This window comes from Petaurus breviceps, unplaced genomic scaffold, assembly GCF_028583685.1.
Source record: "Petaurus breviceps papuanus isolate PSGF00001 unplaced genomic scaffold, PetGlider_PUasm1.0 551, whole genome shotgun sequence".
Classification (NCBI taxonomy): Eukaryota; Metazoa; Chordata; class Mammalia; order Diprotodontia; family Petauridae; genus Petaurus; species Petaurus breviceps.
In genome coordinates, this window is record NW_027186372.1 from 26,553,214 (window position 1) to 26,571,274 (window position 18,061).

An 18,061-nucleotide genomic window follows, 5' to 3' on the forward strand; every position below is an offset into this window, starting at 1 on the left:
TCTCTCTCTCTCTCTCTCTCTCTCTCTCTCTCCGTCTCTCTCTCTCTGTCTCTGTCTCTGTCTCTCTCTGTAGGTGGTAGGGAGAGAGGTGGTAAATGTAGAGTCTTCTCATCCTTCCTATCACCCTCCTATTCTCCTCCTTTGAAAGCCTCACCTGGGGCCATTGTTCTGAATTGCCCCATGTTCCATGTTTTCCCACCTATCTCAACTTCCAAACTCCCAATCTAGATCTATCCATTTTATATCATAGGACTCTATTCTCATAAGGGGACAACTCATTAAACTGAAAAAGGATTCAATTGAACTGAATAAGCATTTACTTAGGATTGAATATATACCAGTCACTATACTAAGTACTAATAACACAAAGACTAAAATTAAAATAGTCTTTGCCTGCCAGGACAGAATCATTGAATTTATGCTGGTATTTAAAATGTTTATTTGTTAAATTTTTTGTTTTGATATAAACTTCTTTTCTAAATGTTACATTCTCCCTCCCCTTCCCAGTGAACCATCTCTTGTAACTAAGAATAAAAAAGAAAGGAAAAAAATAGTTCAACAAAACTAATGCGTCAATCACCTAAGTCTTACAGCGTATGCAATGACCTTTACCCATTGTCCCCAACTTCTACAAAGAAAGGAAGAAGGTGCATTTTCAAATCTCTTGATCATAATTGTTCAGTGTTCAGTTTCTTTTAAAAAATTCTTTCCATGGGGGTGGCCAGGTAGCACAGCGAGTAAGAGCACCGGCTCCAGTCTTGAGAAGACCTGGAGATCGAATCCTGGGCTCAGACACTTAGCACCCACCCAGAAACACCTGGCCGTGTAACCTTGAGCAAGTTACTTAACCCCAATTGCTTTAAAAAAAATTCTTTCCATATATGTTGTATATATTATTTTTCTGGTTCTGCATTAGTTTATATATCTTCCCCTGTTTCTCTGGATTTTCATATTCATCATTTCTTACAGTGAAATAATATTCCATTCTATTCATGAACCATAATTTGGCCATTTCTTTTTTCTTTTTTAAAGCAATAGGGGTTAAGTAACTTGCTCAAGGTTACATGGCCAGTTATTTCTGGGTGTGGTGCTGAGTATCTGAGCCCGGATTTGATCCAGGTCATCCCGACACTGGAGCCGGTGCTCTTACTCGCTGAGTCACCTGGCCGCCCCTAAGCAATTGGGGTTAAGTAACTTGCTCAAGGTTACACGGCCAGGTGTTTCTGTGTGGGTGCTAAGTGTCCGAGCCCGGGATTCGATCTCCAGGTCTTCTCAACACTGGATCCGGTGCTCTTACTCGCTGTGCTACCTGGCTGCCCCAATTTGGCCATTTCTTAATCCATTATTGTTATTCCGTTGCTTTCAGTCATGTCTGACTCTTTGTGACCCCCTTTGGGGTTTTCTTGGCAAAGATACTGGAGTGGTTTGCCATTGCCTTCTCCAGCTCATTTTACAGATGAAAAAAACTGAGGCAAACAGGATTAAGTGACTTGCCCCTTGTCACACAGCTGGTAAGTGTCTGAGTCAGATTGAACTCAAGAAGATGATTCTTCCTGATTCTAGGTCTATGCCCTATCCAAAGCACCACCTAATTGTGCTCTCCCATCCATGAGCCATGCTCAGATTTGAAAGGGAGAGGTCTAGCTGGCTCTTTGGCTCCATTTCTCCTTCCTCTTCCAAGTAGCACATGATGCTTTTCCTGGACCTTCATTCCTTAGTCATTAGTTTACCTTACCATAACATTTTGTCTTCACTTTGTATTTATTTTGTATTACTTATCTGTTTACTTGTTGTTTCCACCAATAGAATATAAACTTCTTGAGGGCAGGAACTGTTTCATATTTGCTTGTGTAACTATAGCCCTTAGAATGATACTTGGATCACAGTAGGTACTTACCTAAGCAAAGCTTGTTGAGTGAATGAATTTTAAGTGTCCTTCTGGACATCATGCTTCATCTTTTTCAGCTAACCCAAAAGAGTGATCTTAATGATGAATATTTTCAGGCCAGGGAGGAGGATAAACCAAAGGAATATCTTATAGTTCCCTCAAAATACACTTTTTAGGTGTCATTTTATGCCTACTCTAACTCTGATATGAGGAGGATATTATGTAAGTCTGAGTGGAAAAACAGAACAAAAAAAAGGCAAGTGTGAATCCAGTTGAACTTTTGCATGAGTGGCCAATTTCTTCAAACTCAATAAGCAATTTTTCCAAATTTGGTTATGTTTATCTAGGCAATAATGAGACTCCTGTGCTCTTTTCTCCCAGGCAAGAGGCAGCTGGGTAGCTTTGTTACATTTAACACTCTTCAGATTGGCTCATTTGACTGGATGATTAAACTCATTGTAAGTCAGTGAGTTTAATGCTTTATTGGAATGAGGAACCCCAACCCCTGAAGCTCTTTTCATCAGCCAGGGACTCCATCCCCCTTGGAAAGAGATGGGAGTGATGAGATGGTAGGATATTACTACATAATCTCATGGAAAGATTGCTGTATTTGGTGCCAAAAGGCCTGGGTTTGAATCCTGTCTCTGTTTCTACCTATGTGATCTGGGGCAGTTAACAGCTCCCCTTTGGGCCTCAGTTCTCTCCTCTGTAAAATGAGAGATTGGAATAGATGGCCTCTAATTTATTGTTCAGTTGTGTCTGACTCTTTGCGACCCTGTATGAGGTTTTCTTGGCAAAGGTACTGAGGTGGTATTTGCCTTCCCTTTTTAAGGGGATTAAGCCAAACAGAGATTCATTAACTTGCCCAGGATCACACAGTTAAGTGAGTGTCTGAGGCTGGATTTGAACTAAGTTCTTCCTGACTCCAGGTCTAGCACTCTACTGAGCCATCTGACTGCCTAATGGCCATTAAAGTCTCTTCTGAGTCTATGGTCAAGAATTATATTATTCTGAGGGTTACTGTGTGATCCAGACAAGTCACTTAACCCTGTTTGCTTCAGTTTCCTCCTATCGGAGATGTAGTAGAAAAAATATGGAAATTTGGTGCACTTGACATGACTTTTTCTCTTTTTTGTGCACAGCCCAAGCCATCTCAAAGACACTGATGGGGTTTTTGGGTCACTTGTTCCAGCTGTGTCACAGATAATGCCTCATGTGAAGTGCTGTGGAGTCACAAACACTTTCATAGGAGTGAGTGAAAGACAGGTGCATCTTCTACACTCTAGTACAGTGGTGCCCAAAGTAGGGTTCTGTCCTTTGGGGGGACTGTGGCATGACCCCAAGGCATATGTGATTAAATAATTGGAAGATAGGAAGATGGATCCCATTAAACCCTCCCTGTCACAGTTCTTGTCTCCTGTGGCAAGCTTTGTCTTCAACACAACCACTTCTTCCTCCAAACCATATCAGCCAATATGGTCCCAATCCTACCGCTCATCTTCTATGAATAAGCCAGTTCCTAACTTCAGTCAACATGCATTAAGTGCCTACTATGTTCTGGACACTGTGATAAGGACTGGGGATACAAAAAGAGGCAAAAGACAGTCCCTGTCCTCAAGGAGTTTACAGTCTAATGGGGGAGACAGCAGGTAAACAAATATATACATAACAAGCCATATACAGGATAAATAGGAAATAATTAACAGATGGAAAGCACTAGAATTAAGGGGTATTGGGGAAGGCTTCCAATAAAAGATGGGATTTTAGTTGGGACTTAAAGGAAGCCAGGAAGATCAGTAGGAAGATCGGGGAAGGGAGAACATTACAGGTTATTCATGGGGTAAAGCCAGAGAAAAACCCAGAGCGGAGAGGAGGAGTGTCTTGTTCATGGAACAGCCAGGAGGCCAAAGTCGCTGGATCAAAGATATGTAGTGAGGAGTAAAGTATAAGAAGACTGAAAAGGTAGGAGGGGGAGAGGTTATGAAAGGCTTTGAATGACAAACAGATCATTTTCTATTTGATCCTGGAGGCAATGGGGAGCCACTGGAGTTTATTGAGCTCTTATGTGTGTGTGTTCTCATGCACACACACATGTACACATATGAGAGAGGGACACACAAGCGTGACTTGATCCAATTTAAGTTTCAGGAAAATCCCTCCTAATAAGAGGTTAGCCTCTCAAAATGATTAAAATCTAACCTGTACTGGTACCACACCAGCAGTTAAGCTGGAAATAAAAATTCCCCTCCCATTGCCTTTTGCATACCCACACACTTCTTCCCAGATCACCTTCTGGTGCTCTGCTGGGCAGGTTCTATACTCCTGTGCTATGATTTGTAAAAATCCTTCTCTGTCTTCTTGCACCCTTTCTCATTTTCTGTGGGATAGAATGTGATCTATAGCACAGATTTCATTTTATTATCTTTTCTTCCCAAACCACTTGTCTTCTAAGCTTCATCATTTCAATAGAGGGTACCACTATCCTTTCAGTTACCCATGATCAAAGTGTTGGTTACATAACTAGATGTTTCACTCTCTCTCACCTTTCATATCCAATCAGTTGGCAAATCTGCTTTCTGTTTTCACAACTTCATTTAATGTAATTTGTTAACATATGAAGAAAGACTATCTGCATCCAGAGAAAGAACTGATAAAAAGATGTATAGAATAATTTACATATACATGTATATATATATATATACACATATGTCTATTTTTGTCTAATGGTAGTCATCTCTAGGGCAGAGTGGGAGGGAGGGAAGAAAAGCACAGAAAAGAAATTTACATGATAACTTTATTATATATTTAAAAGAAATAGCAAGCTGTACATAATAGATTTGCAGTTTCATGTGTAGTCATCTTTTTTATTTTACTATGTTATAAAAATGCTTATTTTATTCCATAAATTAAAAATAAAAAAATTCTTTCTCCTCTCCCAATGTACTTAGCATTGTTATTTTAATAATTTAAAATAATTTTAAATAAAGCCAGAAGGCCTGGGGTTGAATCCTGACTCTGTTACCATCTATGTGATGTTGGGCAAGTAACATACTTCTTGGGGTCTCAGTTCTCTCCTCTGTAAAATAAGGAAGTTGGAATAGAAGGCCTCTACTTATTATTTATTGTTATTGCTATTATTATATAATTATTTAATTTTATTAACATTATTAAAATTATGTTAGATGATATATTTAACATCCTACTTAAGGCCCTGCTTGCCTTCCTACTTCAAACCTCTCACTCCAACGCATCCTTTACATAGCTGCCTAAGTGATTTTCTAAAAGTAAAGGTGTGAACACATCATTCTTCTATTTAACAAACTCCAGGCTCCTTATTAACTCCAGAATAAAATTTTATTTTGTCTTTATTTAGTTCTTTAAAAAATTTCTTTTTTATACAGTTGTTAGTATGTTAGTGCATGTATATAATTTACAAATAAAATACACACAAAATGGGAATTGTGTCCTCAAAAACATAAAAAGTTTGGATACTACATTTAAAAAAAATGAATAAACTTTGCGATTCTTTGTATTTCAAACCAGAGTGGTGTTAAGGGAAGTATACTGGACTGGGAATCATAGATAGATAGATCAAAGAATATAAGGGCCCTTAGAGCCCCTCTAATGTACTCCCGGGGCAACGAGGTGGGGCAGTGGATAGAGTCCTGGGCCTGGAGTCAAGAAGACGCATCTGAGTTAAAATCTGGCCTCAGACACTTACTAGCTGTGGGATCCAGGCAAGTCACTTAACCCTGTTTGCCTCAGTTTCCTCCTATTGGAGAAGCAGTAGAAAAGAAAACATGGAAATGACATGACTTTCTCTCTTTTTTTATGCAGCCCAAGCCATATCAAAGACTGTGACAGGTTTTTTGGGTCAGTCTGTTCAGTTACCTTGTTTCTACAGCGTTAGAAATAGACAGACTCATGTGATGTGCTGGGGAAAGGAAGAATGTCCCAAAAGCAAATGCGGTGGAGAGGTTATCAGGACTGATGGAAAACGAGTAACATGGTCGAAGTCTTCAAAATATCAACTTCAAGGAAATCTCTGGAGAGGTGATGTGACCCTGACAATCAAAAACACAAATGAAGGTGATATTGGCACATACTGCTGCCGGGTAGAGGTGCCTGGGTGGTTTAATGATATCAAAATTGAAGTAGTTCTGCAGCTGGAGAAAGGTAAGCCCAAACTTGTGTGTACAGAAAGGAAATTCTTGGATTTATGAAAACTCAATGTTGCTAGAGATTGTTTCTTTAGGAAGCAGTGGGAGATGGGATTAAATATGTAATAGCAAAGACTAGTTAGTGTTGAACCTGAGTATGCTTCCAAAAGAGACATCGTTTATCTTCCTGAGACAAAATTGCATCTGATAAATCTTTTCTCACTTTCATATCTTTTGCAATTTTGGTTATTTGTATCTTTAAGTATATACATAGGTTACTTTCATAGGAACTTACAGTATATAGGGTAAAGTGTTCAATTCAACTGATATTGAGTATACCGTTTTGCAAAAATTTGAATTCACTTACTGACCTCAGCAGTTGATGTACCAATTTCCGTGTTCACTAAAAATAAGTGAACCTTTCTTAGTTTATTAGGGTTAGGCAAAACCTACATACATAAATAATAGCTGGGTCTGTAGTATAAAATCATAGCCAAATTTCAATGTTTTACATAGTGGAATCTTCTAGGACTAAAAATTTGGCATTCTTAGCTGAGTACATTCTCTGTTTTTGTGCTTGTTTTTGAATCTGTATTTCTCTTGGACTGTATTTGGTGTCAGATATATCTCTTATTTGGTTACTTCAGTTCCAACTTCAACTACGCATCAGACTATGACTACTCGTCTGACAACAACACTTCCAACTACAACTTATCCACCTACAACTACTCAGCTGGCTACAACTCTTCTTCCTACTACGACTCCTCTTCCTGCTATAACTACTCATCTGGCTCCAACAACTTGTCCAACTACAACAGCCACAACAGCTCTCCAAATAACCACTTCAGCCATTCCTAACTTAACAACCATAATGACACACCAGTTGACTACAGTCACTCTCAAATCAACAACAGTTCTTCCTCAGAAATCAGCTTCTAATCAAGCAATAACGCCAGCTCTGACCACCCTCCCATTGACAGAAATTGCCACTGTGACTACAGGTACACAACATGACCAGGAAATCTTCCTTTCTTTCTTTTAGTTTGAACTTGGACTCTTGAGAACAGAATCTAGAAAGTCTGTCTTGTTAAGGAACCTGAGAAATGCCACATTGTCAGTGTCATGGTCTATGGAGAGTTGTTTCTGACAAAAGAGACTGAGGGATAGCTTATGGGATGATATGATTTTCCTCTATGGCATATATCTCAAAAGCCCAAGTACGGATATTCCCAAATATCTCTAGATTCAGTTATGTGTCTATCATCTATAATTTTATCTTTGTTCTTGAACTGATTAGAAGTTTCATCTCTACCATCTTTTGGAGTATTCAATTCTTAAGTTATGTTGCTTTGGATTTATTTCAAAGCTATGATTATGTTTTAGTCTCTCATGCTGGTCTGAGAAAATTGAAAAATGTTCATTTGATTTGACAAAAGATTTCTTAAAAGCTTTAACCTGTCTCAGAGTGACTAGACAACTTAAATGTTTGATTATGTCAATGGATCTGTAATATCATCAGTGTGAATACTTACCTTTGCTCTTGCATTTCTCACCAAACAAAACCTTGGCCTCTGAAATTCTTGACCAGAAGGGTCCATCCAATTCTTTAGAGACCATCTTTGGGTTCTTTTAATATTTTGTGGATATCTATGCCACCCTTGGACTATCCACATGTTGCTTTATGACCCATACTGCTCTCTGATTATCCTACCTCCTTTTTTGATTACAAATATCCTTGAGGCTATCTCTTAGGCAGCGTATTAGATGTCTTGCTAATATTGGGTAGTTGTAATGCCTTTGTAATCCTGGTTGTCACCTGATCACAGAATCCTAGCCTCTTTTCTGATTCTAATATGTTCATTATTTACTCATTTTTTGACTGAACTGTTATAAAACTTTTTCCTTTTTCTTTCAGAATCAGTGAATTGTTGTTGTTTAGCCATTTTTTAGTCATGTCTGAAGGTTTTCTTGGCAAAGACACCCTAATGGTTTGCCATTTGCTTCTCCTTCTCATTTTACAGATGAGGACACTTAGACAAACGGGGTTAAGTGACTTGCCCAGGGTAAAACAGCTATTTAGTGTCTGAGGCCAGATTTGAAATCAGGTCTTCCTGACTTCAGGCCTGGTGCTCTGCCCATGTACCACTCAACTGCCCAAGTGAATTGTTCTACCCCACTTGGTCCTTAAATAACTAATTTTTTAGGGCAATTGGGGTTAAGTGACTTGCCCAAGGTCACATGGCTAGTTTTTGTGTTAAGTGTCTGAGGCCAGATTTGAACTCAGGTCCTCCTGACTCCAGGGCCGGTGCTCTATTCCCTGCACCACCTAGCCACCCCCCTTAGATAACTATTGCCAAAACACTTACTGGGGAGTTAGCTTCATCCGTATCCAAAGGGATGCTTGGTTAAGGGCCTTATTTGTCTTTCTTTCACTTCTTGTTGAAAAGGCTTTGGTCTCCATTTCACTGTAACCACTTTGGTTTTTGAAGTTATGAATGAAGTGCCGGCTGTGCCCACATTGTCTGTTTCTGCTTTGAACACAGGCACAGGTGATAGTTGTGAATGCAATCCAGTACCAGGCTAAGAAAAAAGAACCAGTTAGTTAACTCACCAGTTAGAGCAGCTTGCCATGTTAGCTCACTCCCAGGTGTGCGCTCTTGTCTTTAGGCCAAGAGATCAGTTTCTGCTCTCTTTGTCATTCCTCGAATATAGAGGCTTGTCATGTGGAAGAGAGAGTTGGAAATATGGGGCTGAAGATCAGGATAGAATAAAAGCTGTATGTATGGATTTGAGAACTGTCTGAATAAAGCTGATAAATCCAGTTGATGACAGTAGATAAGATCACCAAAGAAGTCAACAATAAGTCAATACGCATTTATCTTAATAAATAGTGACAGCTGGGTAGTGAAGCAGATAGAGAGTGCTAGGCCTAGAGTCAGGAAGACTCACCTTCCTGAGTTCAAATTTGGCCTCAGACACTTCCTAGCTCTGTGACCCTGGGCAAGTCACTTAACCCTGTTTGCCTCAGTTTCTCAGCTGTAAAATGAGCTGGAGAAGGAAATGGCAAACCACTCAGTATCTTTGCCGAGAAAATCCCAAATGTGTTCACAAAGGGTTGTATACAACCGAAAAACAATTGAACAATAACAAAAATGTGTTAGGCATTGTACTAAGCTCTGGGGATACACAGGAAGGCAGGAATAGTCCCCCTATGCTCAAGGAGTATGGAATGGGGAAAACAGAAGGCAAATAACCATGTGCTAACCAGCTGTAAACATAGTAAAGTGGAGGTAATTTCAGAGAAAAGTCACTAGCATTGAAGGGTCCCAGGAAAGCTGTCTTGTAGAAGGTGGGGTTTTACCTAAGAGCTGAAGAAATCTAGGGAAGCCAGGAGGTGGAGACAAGGAGGATGAACATTATAGGGGTGGGGGATGGTCAATGAAAAAGTCAGGAGATGGCCCATCTTATGAGAGGCCAATGCCATTTAAGTTGTAGAAGATGTATAAAAAGAATAGAATGTAAGAAGATTAGAAAGGTAGGAAGGTGTCAGGTTATGAAGGACTTTAAAAGTCAAAGAGAGGATTTTATATTGGATCCCAGGAGAAATAGGAAGCCACTGGACTTTATTGCAAGGAAGGACATGACATGCTCAGACTGATGCTTTAGGTAGATCAATTTGACATCTGAGTGGAGGATGGAATGGGGTGGGGAAAGACTTGAGGAATCCATGTAGAAGACTATGTTAAAAGTGCAGGTTTGAGACAATGAGAGCCTGTACGAGGCTGCAGTAACATCAGAGGAGAGAAGGTCCCATTAACAGGACATGGCAACTCATTGAATATAGAGGGGAGAGAGAAAGGGATAAGTCAAGGATGACACCTGGAGTATGCTGGCATTTCTAGGGAACTTAGTGTGAGGGGAAGGTTTGGGGGTAAAGATAATTCGTTCAGTTTTGGACATGTTAAGTTTAATACACATGTATAGGACATCCAATTTGAATGTCCAATAGTCAGTTGAAGATATAAGACTCAAGGTCAGAAGAGAGGAATGTAGGGAAAAAAGATGTTCAGGTCAGATCCTTAGAAGTTATCCACAGTTAGGAGCTGGGATGCTGGACTAGAACAGGGGACAGAAAAGAAACAGTCAGACAAATAGGAGAACCTGAAAAGGTAAGTGTCATGGAATCTAAGAGAGGAGAGGGAATCAAGAAGGAGGTATGATAAATAGCATTTAAAGGTGCAGAGAGGTCAAGGATGAAGACTAAAAGAGTCCATTGGATTTGGAAATTAAGTTTTTGTAATTCACTTTCATTGATATTCCTAAGGAGAATAGCTCCCTTCATCTTTTTAGGGGTTAGCATGGAATTGACTGAGCTCAGTAGCCCATTTTCTGTATTATAAGTTGCTAGTGAAGTAATTTCTGTTTTTCAAAGAATTGGTAACTTTACTTCTCAGTTCAACTTTCCAGGCAGCTGTGAAGAGGATGAGTGGAGCTCCAACTTCTCCCATCCAACTTGATATCCTTTTTTTTTTTTTTTGCTTTTTGGAGGGCAATTGGGGTTAAGTGACTTGCCCAAGGTCACATGGCTAGTTTTGTGTGTGTGTGTTAAGTATCTGAGGCTGCATTTGAACTCAGGTCCTCCTGGCTCCAGGGCCTGTACTTTACTCACTGAGCTGCCTAGCTGCCCCCTCAACTTGACATCCTTGATATTTATTTGGGTTCTTGTGGGAGCAGCTCATAGCCCACCACAGCTGCTTCTCACATCTCTCCCTGGATCTGGTTATACTTGGACAAGGACTGAGAGAGTTGTAGATATTTAGGCCATGTTCTTTCTTTCTGATTATTTATATTCACATCTTTCTTATTACCCCTTTTCTTCCCAGAAAGGCTATTTTTTTTCTTTTCAATAGGGAGACATGTGAGTTTTCTTCATTGAACTAGAGAGGGAGGAAGAAAAATTTCCTTTTAAAAGCAAGATTTTTACTTTTTAAAATTTTATGTCACCTAGATTTGCCAGGATCTCTCCTCCTGATCCCCTTCCCAGGGAGCTATTGCTTATAACAAATAAATTTAAAAAAAAGAAACAAGACAAAAGTAACACAAAAATTTAGTACAATCAATGAATACATTGAAAAATTCTGATGTTGTATATAATGTGTTATAACTGTGGAACCTCTCCTCCACTTCTAGAAAGGAATGGAGAGGGTTAATGGTGGTGGTGGTATCTCTTCTTTGGTGCTAAACTTGTTTCTTATAATGTCTAAACATTTTACTTTGCTTTATGGTGGTCCTTTCCATTTTCATTGTTGCAACTATGTATATTGCTTTCTTGCTTCCACTTCACTTTGTATCAGCTCATTTAAGTCTTTCCATGTTTCTCTGTATTCATCAGAGGTAGTGGTCTTTCTAATCAATAAATCCCTGCAAATTACACCCATGATGAAGTTCCCATTTCCCATTAAGTATTTTCTCTCTCCCGCCTACAGGAGTAGTCTTTAATGATGCTCCCTCTCACCAATGAACTTAAATTTCCTCTTTTTAAAAAATGGTTTCTATCCTTCCCTTTGGCAACCTACCCATTCTCCCATAGCAGCTCTTCTTCCTAAAAGGTTATAGGAGTTATTTTCATTGCATTGTTTATCTTTGATTTGATTAGGGTACACTACACCTTTTATTTTATTCCTTCCCCTCTCCCCTTTTATGTATTTATGTATCCTGACTCTTCCCATGCTGTAGTTTAGTCCCACCAAAACCCAAACCCAAACCCAACAGGTTGTTTCATCTGTGGGAAGGGTATTATGTCCATGATGTTTTAGACCAGTTCCTTCACCAATACATCTTTTATTTATGTTCCATGTGAATCTTTATCTCCTTATGTAGTTTTATAGAGAAATCCCTTAATAGTTCATATGTTGTTGCTTTGTTGGTTTCTGTTATTTTTAACTCCTTTGGCATCTTTTTCTATTAGGGTTTTTATTTTTTTCTTCATTTTTTCTTTTGGGATAATTTGTTTTGTTACTTATACTTTTCTTGGTAACTGTATTTATTTTTCTCATGTTTCTGCTCTCTAGGGATGTTTTCAGATCAGCTCTGTATATACATATGCATGTTGTTCTTTTTTGGGGGGCTGGTGAAGAATGTTTCAAATGCAACTCTTTTGTTGAACATTTCTTTTAAATTAATGATTAGGGTCAGGTTTGCTGGCTGGTGTCCCTTGGGTTGTATCCTGAACTCCTTTGCTTTTTGGAACACATTATCTTATTCCCTTCTGTGGTTTCTGTGTGACAAATAATCTTGTGTGATTCAAATTTCCTTTTGTTTGTATATGAATATCTTTCTTCTGGTTACTTGGAGAATTTGTTGTTTTTTTTATTAGTATTGGTTGATTTAACCACTTTATGTCTTGAGTCTGCTGCATTAAAAAAAGAATTTTTGGAGGTAACCTGTGGATTCTTTTGATTGGCATCTTGTTTTCTGTGTTCAGAAATCCTGGGCAGTTTTGTCACATGATTTCTTGAATTATGGTGTTCAGATTTTTTGACTCGTCATATTCTTCTGGGTGACCTCTGATCTTTAAGTTGTATTTATATATCCTGACTTTGAGATCAATACCTTTTGCTCATAAAGAGATCACATGTTCTCTCTTTTAACATTGCTCCTTCTCCCCCTTCCCCCGCTGGATCGTTCTTCACTTATTTGTATTCATATTACAAAATAGTTGTTTTCTCTTCCATTTCTTTGGAAATAACCACCACTGTGGATTCTAATTTTTCTATTCTGCCAATTATTTCTGATGTACAAGTCATACATTCTGCTTTCATAATTCTTATTTTTGTTTTGGACTATTCTGGAATATCTTGCTGGGATTCTGTGCTTTTTTTGGGAATCCATAGGATGCTCTGCCTCACCAGCCATTCATTAATTTTCCTTCATCTTGAAAAATTTCTTCAAAGATGTTTGGATTCACTTAGTTATTTTGGAGACCATCTTCACTTATGTTCTATCTTTTTTTGTTGATTTATCTGCTTGTGCTCAAGTATTTTAATTGATTTTTCTTTCTCTTGAGATCTTTGGTAATTTTAACCTATTTCCCCTGTATATTGTCTTACCACTCACTTTCTCATTTCTTCCCTTTGATGGCAGGTTCCCCAAGGATGAACCTTAAAGCTAACTTAGTCTTCTATCACATTGAAGAATTCATTTTTCACTAGTCCAAATTGGATGCTAATCCCTTTTCCTCAGGCCTGGTGTAGTCCTCCATGCTTTACAGGTTAGGCCACCATCATTTTTTTGATGCCCTCAGCATCTATGGAGGCAGGTTGTTACTAGGTATCTCTATTAATTTTATGTGCAATAGTTTTTTTTTTCAAAACTTATTTTTCAATTAACAAAAAATTATTTTATCTCTTTCCTACCTCCCTCCCCTTGAAAAAAAGAATCCTTATAAACGATATATAAAGTTAAGCAAAATTAGTTCCTACATTGGCCATGTCAAAAAATATACATACTACATATATATATATATGTCTCTGTCTACACCCTGAGTCTATCAACTCTCTTTAAGGGATAGAGTATCATATTTCATCACGGAGTCAGGAAGATTCAGTTTTGCAAGTTCAAATCTGACCTCAGACACTTACTAACTGTGTGACCCTAGGCAAGTCACTTAACCCTGTTTACCTTAGTTTCCTCATCTGTAAAAGGAGAAGGAAAAGGAAATGGCAAACAATTCCAGTATCTTTGCTCCAAATGGGGACCTGAAGAGTTGGACATAACTGAACAACATCAATAAAGTAAGAAATTGTAAATTTTTTATGAGGGCTAGAGATGAAGCTAGAAGGGACAAATGAGGGTCAGGGTGGGTGAGCTTTGAACACTAGAACATGGTCAACTGTAAACTAGAGGCCAAGAGAGTTGTAGTGACTTGGCTAAAGTTACACTGTTGTTTGTAAACAGAGGGTCTAGACCAGTGGTGTCAAACTTCAAGAAGAAATGGGTCTAGGGGCAGCTAAGTGGCGCAGTGAGTAAGAGCGCTGGCCCCAGAGTTGGGAGGACCCAGGATCGGTTCCGGCCTCAGATACTTAACACCCACACAAAAAAAACTGGCTGTGTAATCTTGAGCAAGTTACTTAACCCCAATTGCTTTAAAAAAGATAAAAAGAAGAAATGGGGCCACTAAACCACACATGCACAAAGATTCCTGACAGCTGCGTATCGATATGGAAAATGACATATTAACATTATCTATGTTCTATTGCATTTTTTATATGTTTTGTCAAATATTTCCCACATGTTTTAATCAGGTTCAGACCACACTTGATAGTGTTGCAACACTCAGATTGTGTGTTTGGCTCCTCTGGTCTAGACCATGATATCAAAATTCTGAGTCCTTTTTCTTCTCTCTATCAGGACAGTGAATATATTGACTCTAGAGGGCAGTGTGGGGAGGGTATATATGAATGTGGGCATCTAAGCAGTAACTGGAGAAAGTGGCAGGAAGGTACATATGTGCCAGCATTCTGTGTGTCCCTGAAAATGATCCCTTGTGCCATTTGTAGATTTTTCTCTACTTCACATCATTTAGGATCATAAGCTCATAAATTTACAGCTGCAAGAGACCTTAGAAATTATAGGATTTTAGATCAAGAGCTGAAAGAAACCTCAGAGGACATCTAGCTCAAACTGTCAACCATTTGACAGAGATGAAATGGAGGGCCAGGGAGGTTGTGACTTGTCCACGGTCACATAATCTCCTACATGGCAGAGGTAAAATCCAAACCTGGGTTCTCAACTCTGGAGCCAATGCCTTTCTATAGCCCCAGAAAAGTTTGTAAGACACTTCTCAAATTTTGCATCAGTCCAGGAGACTTGTGGACATATTTGGATGTTCATCATTTGGTAGAAAAAGAAGGTTCTGAACCAATTTTTCTTCCCATCCCAAAACCCTTCTGAGTAGTAAGTCAGATGTTTAAGGCGCTATAGTCAGACTTTCAGGACAATAGGATGTAATTTCTTGTACAATAGTAGAAGTTACAGAAGTAAGCCCTTGCTGGCTCCCTAAAGGCCTCTGTTACTACTGAGGAAAGACGTGGATACTGAGAAGAATAGAATGTCATATCTCTATGATTTTCTAAATAGGATGAAGTGGTACAGATGTGAATATAGGACTTCCTGTATAAGGACAGATTGTCTGATTAGCTTCAAAAAGATTTTGACTCAGGTCCCCAAATGAATCATTACCCTGTCATTGGCATTAATTCAAGTTGGAGACTGATTTCCAATTTAAATGGACATAAACAGGGGGATAAAGACTTCTTGATCAATTCAGCAAAATTGGATAAAATGAACATTGCCTGTAATAACATCCATCTTTTCCCGAAGATATTTACCACAGCCTTTTCTGGGTCTCTGAGAGACAGTTTCAGGAAATTTGCTTTTCCTTCTTGCGTCCTGGCTTTTTGTAAAACTAGACAGCACTATGGGGCTCAGAATGTCAAATATATTCATCCTTCCTGGGTTTAAAAGGATCATTTAAGGATTTGGGGGGAGGTGAGAGAGGAGGTAGATTATTGGGAAATGATTCTGGTACCGAGAATAAAATACATTAATGAAATATAAAAGAATCACTTAAAGAAATCAGATTGGAGATACTGGGTTGGTATTTTATTTATTTTGGTAACTTTGGTGTTTTCTTTTCATCCATGGAAATAATATAAAATGCTCTTTGATTTTTTCAGAAGAGACTCCCTTTGGAAAGAAGCTGGGAGCTAAGCAATTTGACTTTGTTAAGTGGAGATAAAGTCATTGAACTGGAGCATAACTAAGAGATCATTCAATCTAACCCCTTCATCTTTATAACTGATGAAAACAAGGCCCAGATAAAGGAAAGGACACCCAGAATCCTGCAGGAAGTGTTGGATCTAGAATATAGGGCTCCTAGTCCATGATCTCATGTTGTTGCTGTTGTTTTTCTAGTATATGTGACTGCTTTTAAGAAGGCAAAAACTAATGAGAAAAATAATGTTTCAGTGAATAATTTTATAAAGGGCATTATAATACAAGAGGAATAATTCTTCTAGGTGAAAGATAAGCAGAAGGAAGACAGGAAGTCAGCAGAAAGGTCCCTGTTTTCACATGAAACCATAGTTAGAATAAAATAGGCTACAATTAATTTCAAAGGCAATGTCCTCTGTGAGGTATAGTCTGTTTTATATCTTGCTCATGGTGATTTTCTTTATCCATTTGGCTTTCTCTGTGTGGATAGTTTGGCTGAATTCTTTTGAGTAATTATCATTCTCATTCAGGATTTGCAATCACCAAAATGCCATTAACAAATAGAACAGTGGCAGGAGAACTTCACAATTTACAGGGAAATTTCTCTTCAATTTACACTCTGCTATAATAGTTGCAAATCTCCACAATAGTTGCAAATGCCTTTGGAGGGCATGAGTTTTCCTGTTTTATATCTTGCTTGGTATTAGTAATTGGAAAATCATTTCAAGTTAATATAAGCTATATTTTTCAAGAAAACTTGCATAATTTTAACATTCGGACAACAGACAACTTATTGGAAAAGATCCTTTCATGTTGTTCCTTGCCATACTAAATCAAATGTTTCTTTATGATGAATAAATAGGCACAGTAGAATCTCTCTCTGTACTTTTTTTTGGAGGGGGTAAGTCTGGGCAATTGGGATTAAGTGACTTGCCCAAGGTCACATGGCTAGTATGTGTTAAGTGTTTGAGGCTGAGTTTGAACTCAGGTCCTCTTGACACCAGGGCCAGTGCTCTATTCACTGTGCTACCTAGCTGCCCCTCTTTGTACTTTTTAATGCAATTTTGTCACAGTAAAGATTTAGTCTGTGAAGAATATAATTTATGAAGATCAAACTTCTCAAACCTTTCTCAAGGATGTTGTTTCAGGTGAAAATTACTCTCATGAAGATTTTGTAGAGATGAGAAAGTAGACATATGGGTTAGCAGTCACTGTTGCTTTCTTGATTTGCTTTTTAAACATAGTTATGATGCCTATAATTTTCCCCAAGGCTTTTGTATCCTTGCTTATTTCAGATTTTGATTTATTTAGAATTGATCCCTTGACACTCTCAACATCATGTCATCTCTGGCAGGATGTCATATCTCCATATGCATGTTCAGATTTGGCTCCTTTGCTTGTGCCTTTTTTATTTTTGCTACCTAGCAATTTAGCATTTTTGTTCTCATTAGTATCATTCCTACTTCCTTATGTAACACACTTGGGAACTATAATTCTAGAGTCCAAATATGATAGTTCCACTGTCATTATTGGAAAAAATATTTTATTGTGGTAATATTGGCAGATGCTTTCTTTTTTTTGTGGTCTATTCTCCTTCCACTTTTATCTTAAATGTTCTAGAGAAGATCTGGCTTATTTGGGTATTTTACCAAGTTCACTATAAATTTGTTTTCTCTACACTGCTTCTTTCTGTTTTATGAGATGGGAGCTGATGAGCATACTAAGACAAAGGAGACAGAGAGAGAGGCCTCTCTTGGTCACTTATTTTGGCTATTGTGACCTTGGTTAAGTAATTGAATTTCTCTTACCCTCTCAACTGCCTATTCCATAACATGAGGAGCCTGAGGACAGAGGATCTTGAGAATCCTGACAAATATGGCATCTATAACCCTGTGATATTTCTTTTTATAGTTAATCACTACACAAATCTGGGTAAATGAAGTGGTGTTTTTCTAGACTAGGACCATATATACCAGTATTGGATTTGAGTTCAATCGGCAGGCTCTACTGAGGAAAAGCTGTGCTGAACAGCTGACCTCTAGGAGTTAGATTCCTCAATAAAGAAGCCTTATGTGAGAGGACTTTAGGATTTTTTTATGAGTTTTTTTTATCTATTCATATAACTAGAACAGTTTGTAGCAGGAAATTATAATTATCTTCCTGCATTCGTGTAGGCTATTCCCTTTGTAAACTTAAGGATCCATGAGAGCAGGAAAGATCTCCTCCTCCTCCTCCTCCT

At 38.4% G+C, this 18,061-nt stretch overlaps 1 protein-coding gene across 3 annotated transcripts in view; it reads left to right on the forward strand.

The window, feature by feature from the left end:
• The window catches only part of LOC138172731 (T-cell immunoglobulin and mucin domain-containing protein 4-like), a 32,033-nt gene that overhangs the window by 2,143 nt on the left and 11,829 nt on the right, over positions 1 to 18,061 (forward strand). For 2 of the 3 annotated variants that reach the window (XR_011171233.1, XM_069102508.1), the window contains exons 2-3: positions 5,726 to 6,064; positions 6,696 to 7,049. Coding sequence is in view for 2 of the 3 variants with exons in the window: in XM_069102508.1 (XP_068958609.1) it covers positions 5,726 to 6,064; positions 6,696 to 7,049 (693 nt within the window). In the remaining variant the exon portion in view is untranslated. The remainder of the gene's footprint in view (positions 1 to 5,725; positions 6,065 to 6,695; positions 7,050 to 18,061) is intronic. The other variant, XM_069102509.1, reaches the window with a different exon arrangement.